Source organism: Giraffa tippelskirchi, chromosome 1 (assembly GCF_054371585.1).
Source record: "Giraffa tippelskirchi isolate mGirTip1 chromosome 1, T2T-mGirTip1v1.2.pri, whole genome shotgun sequence".
Taxonomy (NCBI): domain Eukaryota; kingdom Metazoa; phylum Chordata; class Mammalia; order Artiodactyla; family Giraffidae; genus Giraffa; species Giraffa tippelskirchi.
Genome location: NC_137275.1, coordinates 142915546 through 142938537, shown reverse-complemented (window position 1 = coordinate 142938537; position 22992 = coordinate 142915546). Strand labels below are relative to the sequence as shown.

Below are 22992 nucleotides of genomic sequence, written 5' to 3'. Positions count from 1 at the left end.
GCCCCGCAGGCAGCTTAGGAAGGATGTATAATATTATTTATCTTTCCAGCATCATTTGTACCTAAAGCTTCCCGTGTGAGGACATTCTTTTCCTTTACCTCTCCTTGCAGTCTTTAGTATAACCGAAATAAAACAATACTGTTTACATAAACAGTATTCTCTGTAATACTGAGTGCTTCAATGCCGTAGGAACTGGATTTGGTTTATTCACATGTATTCCTTGGTGACAATTACACAGTCTGTCACTCGGGTACTCAATTTATATGTATAATATGAATGGAATGAATGAGTAAATAAATGTAACCACCCACTCTTTAATAAAGTTTTAAAATGGGGTTTGGATTTCACTTTTTGAGTGAAGAAACTCATTTTCTTTGATTTAATAAATATAACAAAGCACAAATGTAATCACATGAAATGGTAAAGATGCTTTAGAAATTTTAATATGATGTACAGATGAAATGTAATTTTATAAATTTCTGAACATTTTAAGTATGTTAAATGCAAGGAGGAATAAATAAATCAGCAACAGATAACCTCAGGGCAGGCATCACTTAAGGACTCATGCCCCTACAGCTGAATACTTTTATATCTACTTGCTTATTACTACTGACAAAGTATCAACTAAAGTAATTCAATGAATTTGGTGGCTAAAGCAGAAATCAGAGTCTTCTGAAATGAGCACAGGTGAGTGTACGAGGCTGATGTGGCATCTTGGTCGGTGAGAGTCATCTCAAGGTGACTTCAGAGCTCCACCCAGGTTTCTTATCCTTTTCTGCAAGATGGATGACGAAGAGAGGGCTCTCATCATCTCCACCCTGACGATTTCCCAGGCGCACTCGCTGTATTCCTTCTGTTTCAGGTAGTCACGGATTCCCTGGAAGTACCTCATCACGGCCAGCACGGGGCCCATCCTTCCCTGGTCAGAGGCATCCTCTCCCTTCACCAGGCCCGGGCAAGCATCCAGGTCCTCCAGCTGTTGCATGAGTCCAGCGCGGAGCTGGTCCCGGATGGCCGTGTTCCAGGCAGCAGGGGAGTGCTCTGTCTGTAAGAGGTTGAAGCACTGCTTGAGCATCTCGTGGAGGACAGAGAGGGCCTGGTCCTTCTGGAACTGGCCGCGCTCCAGCATCTCCTGGGGAAGACCGAAGTCTTTTCTGTCCTGCAGACAGGAGCGAGGGGAGAGTCTGCTCATTTGCCGCAGGAGCCTGAGGTTCTGCCTGCCAACCGACACATGGTTCCAAGGCCGGTTACAGCCCAGAGATCCTCCAGGGCTGCAGCTGACCAGCACCAGGGCCATCAGTAGAGAGACCGCGAAAGCCATGGGGAAGATGAGGCTGCTGCTGGCCTGCCTGAGACGGCGTCTGGGTGAACCTTGAGGTAGGGTGTCTGATGACAATCTTTCTAGCAAGGCTTTTAAGTAGGGAAGACGGTACTCATTGTCCGAAAATTTCTCCCTCACTTCCTCATTGTGCTTTCATTTAGATATTACCTATTTGACCTAGAAAATGTAGTCAATCTACACTCTGAAGTTTTACAGTAGAAGTTTAATTTTCCCAATAAACTTTGGATTTGTCAATGAAAATGTGTATCAGTTAGATGAGATACTAAATAAAGGCTGAAGTTATGCAATAATACGAAGACTTATAGACATGTACATAGTTATTATGTACAGATTTAAGTATAATAATAAACATTCCTTCTGTTTGTATTTTGTCAGGAACATAAGTTTTCCTTGATCCTTAACTGCATTTTTCCCTCCTTATCTTACACGTAGGAATTCAGTCACTCAGGCCATATTGATATCTGTATTTTGTTTTCTGTCTCACCCAGGATAAGCTTGTAATTAGGAGTGAGTGAACGACTCAGATGTTTCTGTTCTTTTGAGGACATTCATTCAGGTTCCTGAGATTACATTTCACTGGGGCCACAGGGTCATGAGGAGGGGAGTATTTCCTGCCTAATCAGTAAACCAGGATGACACAGTCATCACGAGTTGCCAGCCCTCCAGGGTGCTCAGGAAGGGGACATACACCTGTGGGCGAACAGCTACCAAGTTGCAGCTACTCCCTACGGTGAGCCCAAGGCAACTCAGGATGTGATAAAATGCAAGATGCAAGAAAATGCAAGGAAAAATGCCCCAGGAGAGCTGAGATGCATGAAAGGAACGTGTTCAGTGAGCCCAGACACTTGCCTCTTCCCATACATGGGGAAAATGCTAAATTCCTTAACTTGAGATAGCTGGTTTTCTTTAATTCACAAAAACGCTTTGATGTTCAGACTACATCCCCGTTCTTGCAAATTCCTGTACAACCTGACGCTTCCCTTCACCTCCTTGGAGCAATTCTCTCAAGGTGAATTGAGAAACTGCCTCCCGAATTCCCTCCAAATAAAGTATAACGCTCATCTTTTAGGTTGTCACTATTTTTCTCTTTTTTGAATTAACTGATTTATTTTATTTGGAGGCTTATTACTTTACAATATTGCAGTGGTTTTTGCCATACATTGACGTGAATCACCCGTGGGTGTACATGTGTCCCCCATCCTGAACTCCCCTCCCACCTGCCTCCCTGTCCCATCCCTCAGCGCGGTCCCGGTGCACCAGCCCTGAGCGCCTGTCGCATTCATCCAACCTGGACTGGCCATCTACTTCACATACGGTAATATACATATTTCAATGCTAGTCTCTCAAATCATCCCACCCTCACCTTCTCCCACAGAGTCCAAAAGTCTGTTCTTTACCTCTGTGTCTCTTCTGCTGTCGCGCATATAGTCATTGTTACCTTCTTTCTAAACTCCATATATATGCATTAATATACTACATTAGTGTTTTTCTTTCTGACTTACTTCCCTCTGTATAATAGGCTCAAGATCAACAGTCAGGAACAATATACGAGACATCAGGGTTTCTTTCAACCAGCTTTTTATGGTCGATCTCTAGTCTTCCACGGGCTGTGCCGATACCCCCACCAGGAATCCTGCTTCTTTTCTGGTGCATGTAGGTCTGAAGATTCTCATTAACTGTCTTTCCAGTACCACCTCATTCACAAGGTGGTTATCACCTCTAGTAGCACATCTCCTCTGGAATGACGGTGTCCTCAGCCCAAAGTCTCTGGGCCTCCCCCATGAGGGCAGGCTAACCACATCCTGAGAACTTCAGAATTCTACTGTGGAGGGGCTTGTCTCCTTGTTTGCAAAGTCATTCATCTTCCAGCATCCCCACCCTCTCCCGTGCAGTGTTTGTGTGAAGGAGGGGAGTTCTCAGCGATGACTTCCTCTTCTTCCGATCCATGTCGCCAGCTATCAAGTGTCAGCAGCCCTGAGATGCTGAGATCTGAAGTGTGGAGACCTAAGTAAGTGGTGGCATTATCCAATTGCAATTGTTACACCTTTAGGAGACAATTTTTATTTTGCCACGACAGCTTTTGTTGCTCAATTCTTTTACGTAAAGTGTTCAAGATTTGTTCTGCTCAGAATTTCTGAGTTGGGTATAGGTGACTCAGTGATGGTGTTCTGTATTAGTAAAAGCTTATGTCACAGAAATCAGTCACCTTCAGGTGTTCGTTCAGTCTACATACTTCCGTTGGGCTGACTTGTCGATCCATCTCTGTGCTGTGCTCAGAATGCAGAGCAGTGAGGCCCAGGCTGTGTCAGGGAGAAATAGCCTCGGTTCTCTACTTACTCATGATGTTTTGTTTTAAATTTAAAGAACAGCAAAAGAAAAAAAAAAATTGAAGAACTTATTTTTTGCCTTTTGATTTACTGGCCAGTTTGTCTCTCCTACTGCGTTCCTTTCCGTTTCATCCTAGGGTTAATACAGAAGGAAGGGAAAGAATGGCAGAGGGGCATCACCATATTTTCTGTGATTTTCAAGACTAGAGATTTCTTTTGTTTCTCATTTCAGCTTTCCCGGAAGGCAAAACTTGATAGTTGTTTGTGGACAAAAATAAATCAAATATAATTTTGAATGTCATGAATGAGAATATAGACAACTGTCCTTTCTGCTGACAGTATGGCAAAGTGTACGTTGAAGAAAGGTCAACCAAAAAACGGAAGGAATCATAATATTTGAAAGTTGTCAAACAGTCTCAAAGACAGCCACGTGCACGTGCTAAGTCGCTTCAGTCATGTCTGACTCTTTGTGACCCTGTGGACAGGCTCCCCTGTCCGTGGGATTCTCCAGGCAAGAATACCTGAGTGGGTTGCTATTTTCTCCTCCAGCGAATCATCCCGACCCAGGAATTAAACCGTGGTCTCTTATGTCTCCTGGATTGACACGCAAGTTCTTTACCACTGGTGTCACCTGGGAAGCCTCCACAAAGACAGCCAGGTGAGACCAAAAATTGAAGATGTAGTCTTGCCCCCAAAAGGGGCCCCAAAGTGTTGAAGGAAGAAAGAAAAGGAACAAAACTTAGTTAAGAAACAAATTGGACAGCCCTCTCATTTGTCAGTTGGAGAGAAGCAAACTAAAGACAAGCCTGTACACTGAGGCAGAAACTGGACAGATCTAGGCTAAACTGAAGCCCTTCCCCACTCTCTGAGCAAACACTCGTGCACACATGCACACACACCCACCCACACGCACGCACACACACATGGATACATCCTGGTTAATTCCTGAATTACGATTGGATTACCTCAATAGTTCTCGAGTCTACCCAAATAGGCACACCCCAGGCTATTGGTTGGCAACAGTTGTATTCTCTGAGCTCCCTCTATTTGTGGCTGTGTTCTGTCTTACTCCTGAGTCAAGGTGGAAGGGATGCAAGTGCGGTGATTCTTCAAAGGGAATAATAAATCTAAAGGAAGGCTTTAAACAGGGAAGACAGTACTCATTGTCAGAAATTTTCTCTCTCACATCCATTATGTGTTTTCATTTAGACATTTTCTATTTGACCCAGAAAATGTAATTAACCTATACTTTTAATTTGTATAATAAGTGTTTTGTTTTCCCACTAAACTTTTGATGTATCACTCCAACTGGGTATCAGATAAATGAGAAACAAATTAAAGGCTGAGGTTATGTAGGGATGTAGAGACTTATACACATGTACATACTTCTGTGCACATTTTAATATATATAAAGATTCCTTTTCTTTGTGTCAGGAACAAAATCTTTCCTTGATTCTGGACTGCATTTTTTCTCTCCTTATCTTATACATACGAGGTCACAGTCCCTCAGGCCCTACAGGTTTCTGTATTTTATTTTCTGTTTTAATCGGAGCAGAGGCTTGTAATTGTTAGTGCATGAGCTAATCGGTTGTTTCTGCTCTTTTGAGAACATTCATTCAGGTTCCTGAGGTTACATTTCACTGGGACCACAGGCCACGAGGAACAAACTGTTTTCTACCATATCCGTAAAGCAGGATGACACAGTCATCAGAGTTTCCAGCCCTCCAGGGTGCTCAGGAAGGAGGAATATACCTCTGGTCTGACAGCTGTCAGATTGCAGCCACTCCCTAATGTGAGCCCAAGGGAACTCGGGATGGGGAAAAATGCAAGGCGCACGGCCCCAGGATAGCCAAGATGCATGAAAAGAATGATTTCAGTGAGCCCCGACTCTTGCATCCTGCCATGCATAGCAAAGTGCTAAATTCCGTAACTTGAGATACCGGGTTTTCTCCGAGTCACCAAAATATTTTGAGGTTCGGACTACCTTCCCTCTCTTGCAAACTTCTGTGGAACCTGGCTCCTCCCCCCACGTCCTTGGAGCACTTCTCTCAGGGTGACTTGAAATACTGTCTCCTGAATTCCCACCAAATAAAACTTAACTCTCAGCTTTTAGGTTGTGACTTTTTTCTTCAAGTTGACAGTCAGGAATAATATCCGAGACATCGCTATTCTTTTCACCATTTTTTTTTTTTACAGTAGATGTATAGTCCTCTACAAGCTGTGCCAGTACCCAACCAAACACAACATAACTCTCAACTTTTAGGTTCTGACTTTTTTCTTCATGTTGACAGTCAAGAATAATATACTAGACATCACCATTTCTTTCCACTGTTTTTTGTTTTTTTAACGGTAGATCTATAGTCCTCTATAGGCTGTGCCAATACCCCCACCAGGAATCCTGGTTCTTTGTGGTGCACTTAAGTGTGAAGATTCTAAACCAAGATAATTCATTGTATTTCCAACACTGCCTCACTCACAAGGTAGTTTTCACCTCTAATAGCACTTTTCGTCTGGAATGACAGTGTCCTCAGCCCAAACTCTCTGGGACTCACTCGTGAGGGCAGGCTTACCACTTTGAGACGTTGAGGATTTTACTGTGGAGGGGCTTGTCCCTTTGTTTGCAAAATCATTCATCTTCCAGAATCCCCACCCTCTCCCTGCAGTGTTTTTGTGGAGGACTGGAGTTCTCAGTGCTGACCTCCTCTTCTGCCCTGTGTCCCACGTTATCAAGGGTCAGCAGCCATAAGACGCTGAGAGCTACAGTGTGTTTTTGTCTACGAGTGTGTGTGTTAGTCGCTCAGTGGTGTCCGATTCTTTGCGACCCCGTTGACTGTAGCCCGCCAGACTCCTGTGTCCATTGGATTTTCCAGGCAAGAATACTCCATAGGTGGAGGCATTATGCAAGTGCAATTGTTTCACCTTTACTAGACAATGCTTAGTTTGCCACTACAGCTTTTATCATTCAAACTTTTTACTTAAACTGTTGAACATATGTTTTGCTCAGAATGTCTGAGTTGGCTATAGGGAATTCAGTGATGGTGTTATATATCATTATAAGCTTATATCACAGAAATCGGTGACCTTTAGTTGTTCATTCAGTGCATACTTGGGTTGGGCCGCAATGTCTATCCATGTATATTTCGTGCTGAGACTGCGGAGCCATGAGGCCGGGCTGTGTCAGGGAGAAATAGCCTCGTTTCTTTACCTACTCATGATGTTTCGTTTTAAATTTAAATCACAACAAAAGACTTAGGAACTTATATTCTCTATAGTGATTTGCTGGTTGAAGTTTGTCTCTCTCCTCCTGGGTTTCGTGCCATCTCATCCTAGGGTTAAGACAAAGGGAAATAAAAGAATGCCAGAGGGGCTTCACCTCATTTTCTGTGATTGTCAAGACTTGAGATATTTTGTTTCTCATTGCAACTTTCCTAGAAAGCAAAACCGTAGTTGTTTGTGGGCAAACATAAAACATATGTATATCTGAACGTCATGAAAGTGAAGAAGATAAGTGACATTTCTGCTGACAAAATGGCAAAGTGTAAGTTAAATCTCAAAAAAGCTCAGCCAAACAGTGGAAGAATCATAATATCTGAAGAATGTTAAACAGTCACAAAGACAGGCATGTGTGCGTGCTAAGTCGCTTCAGTCACGCCTGACTCTTGGGACCCAGTGGACAGGCACCCTTGTCCATGGGATTCTCCAGGCAATAACAGTGGAGTGGGTTGCCATTTCCTCCTCCAGGCCATCTTCCCGACCCAGGGAGTAAACCCAGATCTCTTATGTCTCCTGCAGTGGCAGGTGTGTTGTTTAGCACCGGTGCCCCCTGGGACGCCCCCACAAAGAGAGCCAGATGAGTCCAAAAATTATCCACGTGGTCTTGCCCCCAAAAGTGTCCCCAGAGTGTTAAGGCAGAAAGAAAAAAACCCCAAACTTACTTAACACACAGGAGAAGGAAATGACAACCCACTCCAGTTTTCTTGCCTGGAGAATGCCAGGGACCGGGAGCCTGGCGGGTACACTCCAGTGCAGATCAGTCACTCAGACATGTCTGACTCTTGCGACCCCATGGACCGCAGCATGCCAGGCCTCCCGGTCCATCACCAACTCCTGGGGTTTACTCAAACTCATGTCCATTGAGTCGGTGATGCCATCCAGCCACCTCATCCTCAGTCGTCCCCTTCTCCTCCCGCCTTCAATCTTTCCCAGCCTCAGGATGTTTTCCAAGGAGTCAGTTCTTCCCATCAGGTAGCCAAAGTATTGGAGTTTCAGCTTCAGCATCAGTCCTTCCAATGGATATTGAGGACTGACTTCTTTTAGGATGGACCGGTTGGATCTCCTTGCAGTCCAAGGGACTCTCAAGAGTCTTCTCCAACACCACAGTTCAAAAGCATCAATTCTTCGGCGCTCAGCTTTCTCCATGGTCCGACTCTCACGATCATATGTGACCACTGGAAAAAACATAGACTTGATTGGATGGACCTTTGTTGGCATAGTGATGTCTCTGGTTTTTAATATGCTGTCGAGGTTGGTGGCTAAGTGACAAATGTGGTCCACTGGAGAAGGGAATGGCAAAGCACTTCAGTATTCTTGCCTTGAGAACCCCATGAACAGTATGAAAAGGGTACAGACCCCGGAGTCGCAAACGAGTACTACTCAACGGAGCAACTGATGTGTATTTAACCTCCAAGTTAGAGATCCCTGAGAATGTCAGTTCCTAGGCAGATTGATAAGAAGTCTGGGGTCCCCAAGGACGTGAGAGGGGTCTGGGGCTCTCCAGGAGGACATAGGGTTCTGGAGTTCTCAAGGAGGAGAAATAAACAAACTTGTTTTTCTACATTGCTTTGTCTTAGTCAATAGAGCAATGTATCTGGCTCGAGGACATGTTTGTCCTTACCAAGAACCTGCTGACTTATCCTAAGATTATATTAGGGGAGTGGGTCTGGTAAGATCTTTCTATTGTTAGTTCTAATCCCGTTATCTTAAAATGTATATTGTGGGAGTGGGTCTAGTATGATCTGTGAACCTTGAGACATTCTTTTGATTTATTGTAATAACCAATTAAAAAGAATATAGCTTCCTTGCTAAGGCTAGCGAGTGGGGCACTTTTGTCCTCCTTCTGATGCCTATGCCAGAAGCTTCCTCTGTCGCTTTTTATACTTGAATAAAACCCTGCTATACAAAAGCTCTTGGGTGATCAAGGCTGGTCCCCGGGCCCCAAGCTCAATCTTCTTCGGAGATCAGGAATCCGACATCCTCTGCTGCAAGCTATCAGCCCGCTCATCCATTAACTGGAGAGAAGCAATCTAAAGATGATGTCTGTAACCTGAAGCAGAGATTTGAGAGATCTAGTCTATATTGAACCCTTCTCTGCTACTTGATCAGTAAACCCATACACGCACTCTCTCTCTCTCTCTCTCTCTCTTCCTGGTTAACCTCCTCGATGACGGTATTCCATTACCTTAATCGTTCTCAATTCTACCCAAGTAGGTACACCCCAGGTTATTGGTTGGCAACAATTGGATGCCCTGAAATCCCCTTATTTGCGTCTGTGTTCTCTCTTACAGGCTTCCCTGATGGTTCGGACGGTAAAAACATCTGCCTACCATGCAGGAGACCCCGGTTCGATACCTGGGTTGGGAAGATCCCCTGGAGAAGGAAATGGCAACCCACTCCAGTACTCTTGCCTGGAAAATCCCATGGACAGAGGATCCTGCTAGGCTACGGTCCATGGGGTCGCAGGAGTTGGACACGACTGAGTGACTTCACTCTCTCTCTTACTGCTGAGTCCAAGTGGAAGGGATGCAAGTGCAGTTATTATTCAAAGGGACATGGAGAATTTCCCCCTGAAGTCTGGTTCAGAACGGACAACGTATGCTTTAGGAAAGAGTTAATGCACCTTCAAACAGGAGCTATTTCCTCCGATTTCCCTTGTATTTCCCTACCCAGAATGCCATGGTCAAGGCACCAAGGATGTTAAAGTATGTAAAGCAAATGATGAATCTGTAACCTTGGCCAGTTGAGCAGCCTGAAAGTGAGAAACATATCCTGACCTTTCTTTCCACACAACTTCCTTAGCCCAAGACATGTCCTGCCTGAAGCTGGGAGTATTTTCCCTCTCTAAAATACAAAAGCTAAGGAAGCAGGCTTTTTCAAGTTATTGGTGTCCGTTCTTTCCAGGAAAGATCCTCCTTGAGGTCTGAAGAAAATGCTAAAGGAAGAAGACAGACCTCTGCTTAGAAGAGCAAGAAGCCTGCTCTCCAGACGTGGTCAATGTCCTAGTCCATCTTGGCCAGTAAGTGGCACGCTTCCTCCGTAATTATTTTAGTAGCCTCTAGAGGAAAATGGATCTTGCTTCCTAGTCCATTTTGGCCATGGCTGTTGTCACAATATTGTAAGAAGGACATTCTCTCATTCCCAAAAATAGTCATCACAAGCAAATAACGTCTTACATAAAAGTTTCTGAAGAACCTAGAACTTTGACTCAGACTTTTAATTGGTGGCTTTGCACTCTTAGGGCTTCCCTTGTGGCTCAGAGAGTATAAAGAATCTGGCTGCAATGATGGGAGACCCAGGTTTGCTCCCTGCGTGGGGAAGATCTCCTGGAGAAGGAAATGGCCATCCACTCCAGTATTCTGCCTGGAGAATCCGATGGACAGAGGAGCCTGGTGGACTATGTTTCATGGGGTGGCAAAGAGTCGGCACGACTGAGTGACTACGCTTTGCAATCTTAAGGGGAAATGGGTAGCCAGAATCCCAAAGAAACAGGAAAGAGCTGTATGAATGGCTGGTGCAGGGGAAGGAGGAGTGAATCTTGAGAGCATACTGGGAATTGCTACAATGTGAGGAAGTATAGGCAGAATTTGTTTTATCCCATTTCACAGATAATTGCATTTTTTACAAATTGAAGGTTGGTGACAAGCCCACGTCAAGCAAGTCTATCAATGCCATTTTCCAATAGCCTTGGCACATTCCATGTCTCTGTGTCATACTGCAGTAATTCTCAGGATATTTCAAACTTTCACTGGCAAAACAATCTGAAGGTCCAGATGATCACTGGTGATTTTTAGCAATAGTGGAATGTTCTAATTAAGGTATATTACCGTCAGGCCACTCAGGATAGCTCTTCTCTTACTCTCGGTAGATCCCCTGCCCCACCAGTACAGCCTAGGCCTATGACTTGCTTTTCTCTGTACTTGTCTGAGGCCCCAGAGTTGATCTTTTGTATCAAAGGGGTGGTGAGGGGCGTGTCCCTCAACTGCTTTCCATGAAAATTAAAGAGCCCGCCTGATCTCACTCCCACTATGATTAGCCATCTCCTCCCTCACCCCCCACCCCCTCCTTCCCCATTCCCCACTTCCCTACCCTCTACTCCCCACCCCGCCATTGCTCTCAGAATGAAGCCTGTCACCATGTGTGAATACTTCCCACCACCCGTGCACCACCCATGGTGGGGTGTTGCTCCAGGACCTTGCTTCACACATGTGAGTGCCTCCCATCCCTTAAGCCATCCATGCCTCTGTTCTTGACGGCAGATTCTTCCTTTGGTCTCGAAGCTGGGCAAACAAAGGTCTTGTAAGCCTGCAGGGCACAACCCAACAATTGGTGGCAGCCAGGAGATGACAGAAACTCCTGTGAGTGTCAAGATACAGGATGAGGAATGGAAAGTTATTGGGGGCATCCACTAGAATGTGGGTCCCAAGAGTCTCTGGGTGATCCTTGAGGTGGCTGTCCGCTAACCCAGGGGGCCCCAAAGTTGCTGTCTGTAATCCCAAAGTTGTAGGGTATTCCTGAGGTGGCCGTCTGCTACCATATGGTGCCCCAGAATTGCAGGGGGAATCCCAGAAGCAACAGGGAAATCCCTGGGTGGCTGTCCACTAGTACATGGGGCCTTTGGGTGGCTGTCCCTGATGAATGGGCGCTGCCCAGAGAGCTGGAGAACAATGGCCTCAGCTAGCTCTGCTATTGTATCAAAGTGAGCCTTTTGTAATGTTTTAAGCCAGCTTTCTGGAAGGAATTGGTATTTCTCTTGTGCCTTTGCCATATAAATGATCTACCTGGGCTCTCTGATACTAGTGGTCTGTGATCTCTAAGAGTAAGGAGGAAAAGGAGCTTAGGTAAACTCGGTAGAAATAATTATGTTTGGGTAATGTCTATCTAAAATAGTCTCCCCAGATTTTGGTGACTTGAAACTGAGTTAAGAGAATTCGTTGACTTTCTGTGCCCTATGCTTAGTTGTATCACACTCTTGGAGACCCCACGGGCTACAGCCCTCCAGCTTCCTCTGTCCATGGGGATTCCCCAGACAAGAATACTGGAGTAGGTTGCCGGGCCCTCCTCCTGGGATCTTCGCAACCCAGGTCTCCTGCATTGTAGGCAGATTCTTTAGCGACCGAACCACCAGGGAAGCCCAAGAATACTGGAGTGGGGAGTTGGTCTCTCCCTTCTCCAGGGGATCTTCCTGACCCAGGAATCGAATTGGAGTCTCCTGCTCCGCAGGCGTGTTCTTTATCAGCTGAGCTACCGGGGAAGCCCCGCAGGCAGCTTAGGAAGGATGTATAATATTATTTATCTTTCCAGCATCATTTGTACCTAAAGCTTCCCGTGTGAGGACATTCTTTTCCTTTACCTCTCCTTGCAGTCTTTAGTATAACCGAAATAAAACAATACTGTTTACATAAACAGTATTCTCTGTAATACTGAGTGCTTCAATGCCGTAGGAACTGGATTTGGTTTATTCACATGTATTCCTTGGTGACAATTACACAGTCTGTCACTCGGGTACTCAATTTATATGTATAATATGAATGGAATGAATGAGTAAATAAATGTAACCACCCACTCTTTAATAAAGTTTTAAAATGGGGTTTGGATTTCACTTTTTGAGTGAAGAAACTCATTTTCTTTGATTTAATAAATATAACAAAGCACAAATGTAATCACATGAAATGGTAAAGATGCTTTAGAAATTTTAATATGATGTACAGATGAAATGTAATTTTATAAATTTCTGAACATTTTAAGTATGTTAAATGCAAGGAGGAATAAATAAATCAGCAACAGATAACCTCAGGGCAGGCATCACTTAAGGACTCATGCCCCTACAGCTGAATACTTTTATATCTACTTGCTTATTACTACTGACAAAGTATCAACTAAAGTAATTCAATGAATTTGGTGGCTAAAGCAGAAATCAGAGTCTTCTGAAATGAGCACAGGTGAGTGTACGAGGCTGATGTGGCATCTTGGTCGGTGAGAGTCATCTCAAGGTGACTTCAGAGCTCCACCCAGGTTTCTTATCCTTTTCTGCAAGATGGATGACGAAGAGAGGGCTCTCATCATCTCCACCCTGACGATTTCCCAGGCGCACTCGCTGTATTCCTTCTGTTTCAGGTAGTCACGGATTCCCTGGAAGTACCTCATCACGGCCAGCACGGGGCCCATCCTTCCCTGGTCAGAGGCATCCTCTCCCTTCACCAGGCCCGGGCAAGCATCCAGGTCCTCCAGCTGTTGCATGAGTCCAGCGCGGAGCTGGTCCCGGATGGCCGTGTTCCAGGCAGCAGGGGAGTGCTCTGTCTGTAAGAGGTTGAAGCACTGCTTGAGCATCTCGTGGAGGACAGAGAGGGCCTGGTCCTTCTGGAACTGGCCGCGCTCCAGCATCTCCTGGGGAAGACCGAAGTCTTTTCTGTCCTGCAGACAGGAGCGAGGGGAGAGTCTGCTCATTTGCCGCAGGAGCCTGAGGTTCTGCCTGCCAACCGACACATGGTTCCAAGGCCGGTTACAGCCCAGAGATCCTCCAGGGCTGCAGCTGACCAGCACCAGGGCCATCAGTAGAGAGACCGCGAAAGCCATGGGGAAGATGAGGCTGCTGCTGGCCTGCCTGAGACGGCGTCTGGGTGAACCTTGAGGTAGGGTGTCTGATGACAATCTTTCTAGCAAGGCTTTTAAGTAGGGAAGACGGTACTCATTGTCCGAAAATTTCTCCCTCACTTCCTCATTGTGCTTTCATTTAGATATTACCTATTTGACCTAGAAAATGTAGTCAATCTACACTCTGAAGTTTTACAGTAGAAGTTTAATTTTCCCAATAAACTTTGGATTTGTCAATGAAAATGTGTATCAGTTAGATGAGATACTAAATAAAGGCTGAAGTTATGCAATAATACGAAGACTTATAGACATGTACATAGTTATTATGTACAGATTTAAGTATAATAATAAACATTCCTTCTGTTTGTATTTTGTCAGGAACATAAGTTTTCCTTGATCCTTAACTGCATTTTTCCCTCCTTATCTTACACGTAGGAATTCAGTCACTCAGGCCATATTGATATCTGTATTTTGTTTTCTGTCTCACCCAGGATAAGCTTGTAATTAGGAGTGAGTGAACGACTCAGATGTTTCTGTTCTTTTGAGGACATTCATTCAGGTTCCTGAGATTACATTTCACTGGGGCCACAGGGTCATGAGGAGGGGAGTATTTCCTGCCTAATCAGTAAACCAGGATGACACAGTCATCACGAGTTGCCAGCCCTCCAGGGTGCTCAGGAAGGGGACATACACCTGTGGGCGAACAGCTACCAAGTTGCAGCTACTCCCTACGGTGAGCCCAAGGCAACTCAGGATGTGATAAAATGCAAGATGCAAGAAAATGCAAGGAAAAATGCCCCAGGAGAGCTGAGATGCATGAAAGGAACGTGTTCAGTGAGCCCAGACACTTGCCTCTTCCCATACATGGGGAAAATGCTAAATTCCTTAACTTGAGATAGCTGGTTTTCTTTAATTCACAAAAACGCTTTGATGTTCAGACTACATCCCCGTTCTTGCAAATTCCTGTACAACCTGACGCTTCCCTTCACCTCCTTGGAGCAATTCTCTCAAGGTGAATTGAGAAACTGCCTCCCGAATTCCCTCCAAATAAAGTATAACGCTCATCTTTTAGGTTGTCACTATTTTTCTCTTTTTTGAATTAACTGATTTATTTTATTTGGAGGCTTATTACTTTACAATATTGCAGTGGTTTTTGCCATACATTGACGTGAATCACCCGTGGGTGTACATGTGTCCCCCATCCTGAACTCCCCTCCCACCTGCCTCCCTGTCCCATCCCTCAGCGCGGTCCCGGTGCACCAGCCCTGAGCGCCTGTCGCATTCATCCAACCTGGACTGGCCATCTACTTCACATACGGTAATATACATATTTCAATGCTAGTCTCTCAAATCATCCCACCCTCACCTTCTCCCACAGAGTCCAAAAGTCTGTTCTTTACCTCTGTGTCTCTTCTGCTGTCGCGCATATAGAGTCATTGTTACCTTCTTTCTAAACTCCATATATATGCATTAATATACTACATTAGTGTTTTTCTTTCTGACTTACTTCCCTCTGTATAATAGGCTCAAGATCAACAGTCAGGAACAATATACGAGACATCAGGGTTTCTTTCAACCAGCTTTTTATGGTCGATCTCTAGTCTTCCACGGGCTGTGCCGATACCCCCACCAGGAATCCTGCTTCTTTTCTGGTGCATGTAGGTCTGAAGATTCTCATTAACTGTCTTTCCAGTACCACCTCATTCACAAGGTGGTTATCACCTCTAGTAGCACATCTCCTCTGGAATGACGGTGTCCTCAGCCCAAAGTCTCTGGGCCTCCCCCATGAGGGCAGGCTAACCACATCCTGAGAACTTCAGAATTCTACTGTGGAGGGGCTTGTCTCCTTGTTTGCAAAGTCATTCATCTTCCAGCATCCCCACCCTCTCCCGTGCAGTGTTTGTGTGAAGGAGGGGAGTTCTCAGCGATGACTTCCTCTTCTTCCGATCCATGTCGCCAGCTATCAAGTGTCAGCAGCCCTGAGATGCTGAGATCTGAAGTGTGGAGACCTAAGTAAGTGGTGGCATTATCCAATTGCAATTGTTACACCTTTAGGAGACAATTTTTATTTTGCCACGACAGCTTTTGTTGCTCAATTCTTTTACGTAAAGTGTTCAAGATTTGTTCTGCTCAGAATTTCTGAGTTGGGTATAGGTGACTCAGTGATGGTGTTCTGTATTAGTAAAAGCTTATGTCACAGAAATCAGTCACCTTCAGGTGTTCGTTCAGTCTACATACTTCCGTTGGGCTGACTTGTCGATCCATCTCTGTGCTGTGCTCAGAATGCAGAGCAGTGAGGCCCAGGCTGTGTCAGGGAGAAATAGCCTCGGTTCTCTACTTACTCATGATGTTTTGTTTTAAATTTAAAGAACAGCAAAAGAAAAAAAAAAATTGAAGAACTTATTTTTTGCCTTTTGATTTACTGGCCAGTTTGTCTCTCCTACTGCGTTCCTTTCCGTTTCATCCTAGGGTTAATACAGAAGGAAGGGAAAGAATGGCAGAGGGGCATCACCATATTTTCTGTGATTTTCAAGACTAGAGATTTCTTTTGTTTCTCATTTCAGCTTTCCCGGAAGGCAAAACTTGATAGTTGTTTGTGGACAAAAATAAATCAAATATAATTTTGAATGTCATGAATGAGAATATAGACAACTGTCCTTTCTGCTGACAGTATGGCAAAGTGTACGTTGAAGAAAGGTCAACCAAAAAACGGAAGGAATCATAATATTTGAAAGTTGTCAAACAGTCTCAAAGACAGCCACGTGCACGTGCTAAGTCGCTTCAGTCATGTCTGACTCTTTGTGACCCTGTGGACAGGCTCCCCTGTCCGTGGGATTCTCCAGGCAAGAATACCTGAGTGGGTTGCTATTTTCTCCTCCAGCGAATCATCCCGACCCAGGAATTAAACCGTGGTCTCTTATGTCTCCTGGATTGACACGCAAGTTCTTTACCACTGGTGTCACCTGGGAAGCCTCCACAAAGACAGCCAGGTGAGACCAAAAATTGAAGATGTAGTCTTGCCCCCAAAAGGGGCCCCAAAGTGTTGAAGGAAGAAAGAAAAGGAACAAAACTTAGTTAAGAAACAAATTGGACAGCCCTCTCATTTGTCAGTTGGAGAGAAGCAAACTAAAGACAAGCCTGTACACTGAGGCAGAAACTGGACAGATCTAGGCTAAACTGAAGCCCTTCCCCACTCTCTGAGCAAACACTCGTGCACACATGCACACACACCCACCCACACGCACGCACACACACATGGATACATCCTGGTTAATTCCTGAATTACGATTGGATTACCTCAATAGTTCTCGAGTCTACCCAAATAGGCACACCCCAGGCTATTGGTTGGCAACAGTTGTATTCTCTGAGCTCCCTCTATTTGTGGCTGTGTTCTGTCTTACTCCTGAGTCAAGGTGGAAGGGATGCAAGTGCGGTGATTCTTCAAAGGGAATAATAAATCTAAAGGAAGGCTTTAAACAGGGAAGACAGTACTCATTGTCAGAAATTTTCTCTCTCACATCCATTATGTGTTTTCATTTAGACATTTTCTATTTGACCCAGAAAATGTAATTAACCTATACTTTTAATTTGTATAATAAGTGTTTTGTTTTCCCACTAAACTTTTGATGTATCACTCCAAATGGGTATCAGATAAATGAGAAACAAATTAAAGGCTGAGGTTATGTAGGGATGTAGAGACTTATACACATGTACATACTTCTGTGCACATTTTAATATATATAAAGATTCCTTTTCTTTGTGTCAGGAACAAAATCTTTCCTTGATTCTGGACTGCATTTTTTCTCTCCTTATCTTATACATACGAGGTCACAGTCCCTCAGGCCCTACAGGTTTCTGTATTTTATTTTCTGTTTTAATCGGAGCAGAGGCTTGTAATTGTTAGTGCATGAGCTAATCGGTTGTTTCTGCTCTTTTGAGAACATTCATTCAGGTTCCTGAGGTTACATTTCACTGGGACCACAGGCCACGAGGAACAAACTGTTTTCTACCATATCCGTAAAGCAGGATGACACAGTCATCAGAGTTTCCAGCCCTCCAGGGTGCTCAGGAAGGAGGAATATACCTCTGGTCTGACAGCTGTCAGATTGCAGCCACTCCCTAATGTGAGCCCAAGGGAACTCGGGATGGGGAAAAATGCAAGGCGCACGGCCCCAGGATAGCCAAGATGCATGAAAAGAATGATTTCAGTGAGCCCCGACTCTTGCATCCTGCCATGCATAGCAAAGTGCTAAATTCCGTAACTTGAGATACCGGGTTTTCTCCGAGTCACCAAAATATTTTGAGGTTCGGACTACCTTCCCTCTCTTGCAAACTTCTGTGGAACCTGGCTCCTCCCCCCACGTCCTTGGAGCACTTCTCTCAGGGTGACTTGAAATACTGTCTCCTGAATTCCCACCAAATAAAACTTAACTCTCAGCTTTTAGGTTGTGACTTTTTTCTTCAAGTTGACAGTCAGGAATAATATCCGAGACATCGCTATTCTTTTCACCATTTTTTTTTTTTACAGTAGATGTATAGTCCTCTACAAGCTGTGCCAGTACCCAACCAAACACAACATAACTCTCAACTTTTAGGTTCTGACTTTTTTCTTCATGTTGACAGTCAAGAATAATATACTAGACATCACCATTTCTTTCCACTGTTTTTTGTTTTTTTAACGGTAGATCTATAGTCCTCTATAGGCTGTGCCAATACCCCCACCAGGAATCCTGGTTCTTTGTGGTGCACTTAAGTGTGAAGATTCTAAACCAAGATAATTCATTGTATTTCCAACACTGCCTCACTCACAAGGTAGTTTTCACCTCTAATAGCACTTTTCGTCTGGAATGACAGTGTCCTCAGCCCAAACTCTCTGGGACTCACTCGTGAGGGCAGGCTTACCACTTTGAGACGTTGAGGATTTTACTGTGGAGGGGCTTGTCCCTTTGTTTGCAAAATCATTCATCTTCCAGAATCCCCACCCTCTCCCTGCAGTGTTTTTGTGGAGGACTGGAGTTCTCAGTGCTGACCTCCTCTTCTGCCCTGTGTCCCACGTTATCAAGGGTCAGCAGCCATAAGACGCTGAGAGCTACAGTGTGTTTTTGTCTACGAGTGTGTGTGTTAGTCGCTCAGTGGTGTCCGATTCTTTGCGACCCCGTTGACTGTAGCCCGCCAGACTCCTGTGTCCATTGGATTTTCCAGGCAAGAATACTCCATAGGTGGAGGCATTATGCAAGTGCAATTGTTTCACCTTTACTAGACAATGCTTAGTTTGCCACTACAGCTTTTATCATTCAAACTTTTTACTTAAACTGTTGAACATATGTTTTGCTCAGAATGTCTGAGTTGGCTATAGGGAATTCAGTGATGGTGTTATATATCATTATAAGCTTATATCACAGAAATCGGTGACCTTTAGTTGTTCATTCAGTGCATACTTGGGTTGGGCCGCAATGTCTATCCATGTATATTTCGTGCTGAGACTGCGGAGCCATGAGGCCGGGCTGTGTCAGGGAGAAATAGCCTCGTTTCTTTACCTACTCATGATGTTTCGTTTTAAATTTAAATCACAACAAAAGACTTAGGAACTTATATTCTCTATAGTGATTTGCTGGTTGAAGTTTGTCTCTCTCCTCCTGGGTTTCGTGCCATCTCATCCTAGGGTTAAGACAAAGGGAAATAAAAGAATGCCAGAGGGGCTTCACCTCATTTTCTGTGATTGTCAAGACTTGAGATATTTTGTTTCTCATTGCAACTTTCCTAGAAAGCAAAACCGTAGTTGTTTGTGGGCAAACATAAAACATATGTATATCTGAACGTCATGAAAGTGAAGAAGATAAGTGACATTTCTGCTGACAAAATGGCAAAGTGTAAGTTAAATCTCAAAAAAGCTCAGCCAAACAGTGGAAGAATCATAATATCTGAAGAATGTTAAACAGTCACAAAGACAGGCATGTGTGCGTGCTAAGTCGCTTCAGTCACGCCTGACTCTTGGGACCCAGTGGACAGGCACCCTTGTCCATGGGATTCTCCAGGCAATAACAGTGGAGTGGGTTGCCATTTCCTCCTCCAGGCCATCTTCCCGACCCAGGGAGTAAACCCAGATCTCTTATGTCTCCTGCAGTGGCAGGTGTGTTGTTTAGCACCGGTGCCCCCTGGGACGCCCCCACAAAGAGAGCCAGATGAGTCCAAAAATTATCCACGTGGTCTTGCCCCCAAAAGTGTCCCCAGAGTGTTAAGGCAGAAAGAAAAAAACCCCAAACTTACTTAACACACAGGAGAAGGAAATGACAACCCACTCCAGTTTTCTTGCCTGGAGAATGCCAGGGACCGGGAGCCTGGCGGGTACACTCCAGTGCAGATCAGTCACTCAGACATGTCTGACTCTTGCGACCCCATGGACCGCAGCATGCCAGGCCTCCCGGTCCATCACCAACTCCTGGGGTTTACTCAAACTCATGTCCATTGAGTCGGTGATGCCATCCAGCCACCTCATCCTCAGTCGTCCCCTTCTCCTCCCGCCTTCAATCTTTCCCAGCCTCAGGATGTTTTCCAAGGAGTCAGTTCTTCCCATCAGGTAGCCAAAGTATTGGAGTTTCAGCTTCAGCATCAGTCCTTCCAATGAATATTGAGGACTGACTTCTTTTAGGATGGACCGGTTGGATCTCCTTGCAGTCCAAGGGACTCTCAAGAGTCTTCTCCAACACCACAGTTCAAAAGCATCAATTCTTCGGCGCTCAGCTTTCTCCATGGTCCGACTCTCACGATCATATGTGACCACTGGAAAAAACATAGACTTGATTGGATGGACCTTTGTTGGCATAGTGATGTCTCTGGTTTTTAATATGCTGTCGAGGTTGGTGGCTAAGTGACAAATGTGGTCCACTGGAGAAGGGAATGGCAAAGCACTTCAGTATTCTTGCCTTGAGAACCCCATGAACAGTATGAAAAGGGTACAGACCCCGGAGTCGCAAACGAGTACTACTCAACGGAGCAACTGACGTGTATTTAACCTCCAAGTTAGAGATCCCTGAGAATGTCAGTTCCTAGGCAGATTGATAAGAAGTCTGGGGTCCCCAAGGACGTGAGAGGGGTCTGGGGCTCTCCAGGAGGACATAGGGTTCTGGAGTTCTCAAGGAGGAGAAATAAACAAACTTGTTTTTCTACATTGCTTTGTCTTAGTCAATAGAGCAATGTATCTGGCTCGAGGACATGTTTGTCCTTACCAAGAACCTGCTGACTTATCCTAAGATTATATTAGGGGAGTGGGTCTGGTAAGATCTTTCTATTGTTAGTTCTAATCCCGTTATCTTAAAATGTATATTGTGGGAGTGGGTCTAGTATGATCTGTGAACCTTGAGACATTCTTTTGATTTATTGTAATAACCAATTAAAAAGAATATAGCTTCCTTGCTAAGGCTAGCGAGTGGGGCACTTTTGTCCTCCTTCTGATGCCTATGCCAGAAGCTTCCTCTGTCGCTTTTTATACTTGAATAAAACCCTGCTATACAAAAGCTCTTGGGTGATCAAGGCTGGTCCCCGGGCCCCAAGCTCAATCTTCTTCGGAGATCAGGAATCCGACATCCTCTGCTGCAAGCTATCAGCCCGCTCATCCATTAACTGGAGAGAAGCAATCTAAAGATGATGTCTGTAACCTGAAGCAGAGATTTGAGAGATCTAGTCTATATTGAACCCTTCTCTGCTACTTGATCAGTAAACCCATACACGCACTCTCTCTCTCTCTCTCTCTCTCTTCCTGGTTAACCTCCTCGATGACGGTATTCCATTACCTTAATCGTTCTCAATTCTACCCAAGTAGGTACACCCCAGGTTATTGGTTGGCAACAATTGGATGCCCTGAAATCCCCTTATTTGCGTCTGTGTTCTCTCTTACAGGCTTCCCTGATGGTTCGGACGGTAAAAACATCTGCCTACCATGCAGGAGACCCCGGTTCGATACCTGGGTTGGGAAGATCCCCTGGAGAAGGAAACGGCAACCCACTCCAGTACTCTTGCCTGGAAAATCCCATGGACAGAGGATCCTGCTAGGCTACGGTCCATGGGGTCGCAGGAGTTGGACACGACTGAGTGACTTCACTCTCTCTCTTACTGCTGAGTCCAAGTGGAAGGGATGCAAGTGCAGTTATTATTCAAAGGGACATGGAGAATTTCCCCCTGAAGTCTGGTTCAGAACGGACAACGTATGCTTTAGGAAAGAGTTAATGCACCTTCAAACAGGAGCTATTTCCTCCGATTTCCCTTGTATTTCCCTACCCAGAATGCCATGGTCAAGGCACCAAGGATGTTAAAGTATGTAAAGCAAATGATGAATCTGTAACCTTGGCCAGTTGAGCAGCCTGAAAGTGAGAAACATATCCTGACCTTTCTTTCCACACAACTTCCTTAGCCCAAGACATGTCCTGCCTGAAGCTGGGAGTATTTTCCCTCTCTAAAATACAAAAGCTAAGGAAGCAGGCTTTTTCAAGTTATTGGTGTCCGTTCTTTCCAGGAAAGATCCTCCTTGAGGTCTGAAGAAAATGCTAAAGGAAGAAGACAGACCTCTGCTTAGAAGAGCAAGAAGCCTGCTCTCCAGACGTGGTCAATGTCCTAGTCCATCTTGGCCAGTAAGTGGCACGCTTCCTCCGTAATTATTTTAGTAGCCTCTAGAGGAAAATGGATCTTGCTTCCTAGTCCATTTTGGCCATGGCTGTTGTCACAATATTGTAAGAAGGACATTCTCTCATTCCCAAAAATAGTCATCACAAGCAAATAACGTCTTACATAAAAGTTTCTGAAGAACCTAGAACTTTGACTCAGACTTTTAATTGGTGGCTTTGCACTCTTAGGGCTTCCCTTGTGGCTCAGAGAGTATAAAGAATCTGGCTGCAATGATGGGAGACCCAGGTTTGCTCCCTGCGTGGGGAAGATCTCCTGGAGAAGGAAATGGCCATCCACTCCAGTATTCTGCCTGGAGAATCCGATGGACAGAGGAGCCTGGTGGACTATGTTTCATGGGGTGGCAAAGAGTCGGCACGACTGAGTGACTACGCTTTGCAATCTTAAGGGGAAATGGGTAGCCAGAATCCCAAAGAAACAGGAAAGAGCTGTATGAATGGCTGGTGCAGGGGAAGGAGGAGTGAATCTTGAGAGCATACTGGGAATTGCTACAATGTGAGGAAGTATAGGCAGAATTTGTTTTATCCCATTTCACAGATAATTGCATTTTTTACAAATTGAAGGTTGGTGACAAGCCCACGTCAAGCAAGTCTATCAATGCCATTTTCCAATAGCCTTGGCACATTCCATGTCTCTGTGTCATACTGCAGTAATTCTCAGGATATTTCAAACTTTCACTGGCAAAACAATCTGAAGGTCCAGATGATCACTGGTGATTTTTAGCAATAGTGGAATGTTCTAATTAAGGTATATTACCGTCAGGCCACTCAGGATAGCTCT

At 44.8% G+C, this 22992-nt stretch overlaps 2 protein-coding genes across 2 annotated transcripts; both read right to left on the bottom strand.

Moving 5' to 3' along the window:
* Positions 1 to 733: 733 nt before the first annotated feature.
* LOC145543766 (interferon tau-like) lies at positions 734 to 1321 on the bottom strand. The gene has a single exon (XM_081586764.1). The coding sequence runs from the start codon at positions 1319 to 1321 to the stop codon at positions 734 to 736; it is 588 nt and encodes a 195-aa protein (XP_081442890.1).
* Positions 1322 to 12930: 11609 nt separating this feature from the next.
* LOC145543139 (interferon tau-like) lies at positions 12931 to 15921 on the bottom strand. The gene has a single exon (XM_081584151.1). The coding sequence runs from the start codon at positions 13516 to 13518 to the stop codon at positions 12931 to 12933; it is 588 nt and encodes a 195-aa protein (XP_081440277.1). The 5' UTR covers positions 13519 to 15921.
* Between the last annotated feature and the right edge of the window lie 7071 nt (positions 15922 to 22992).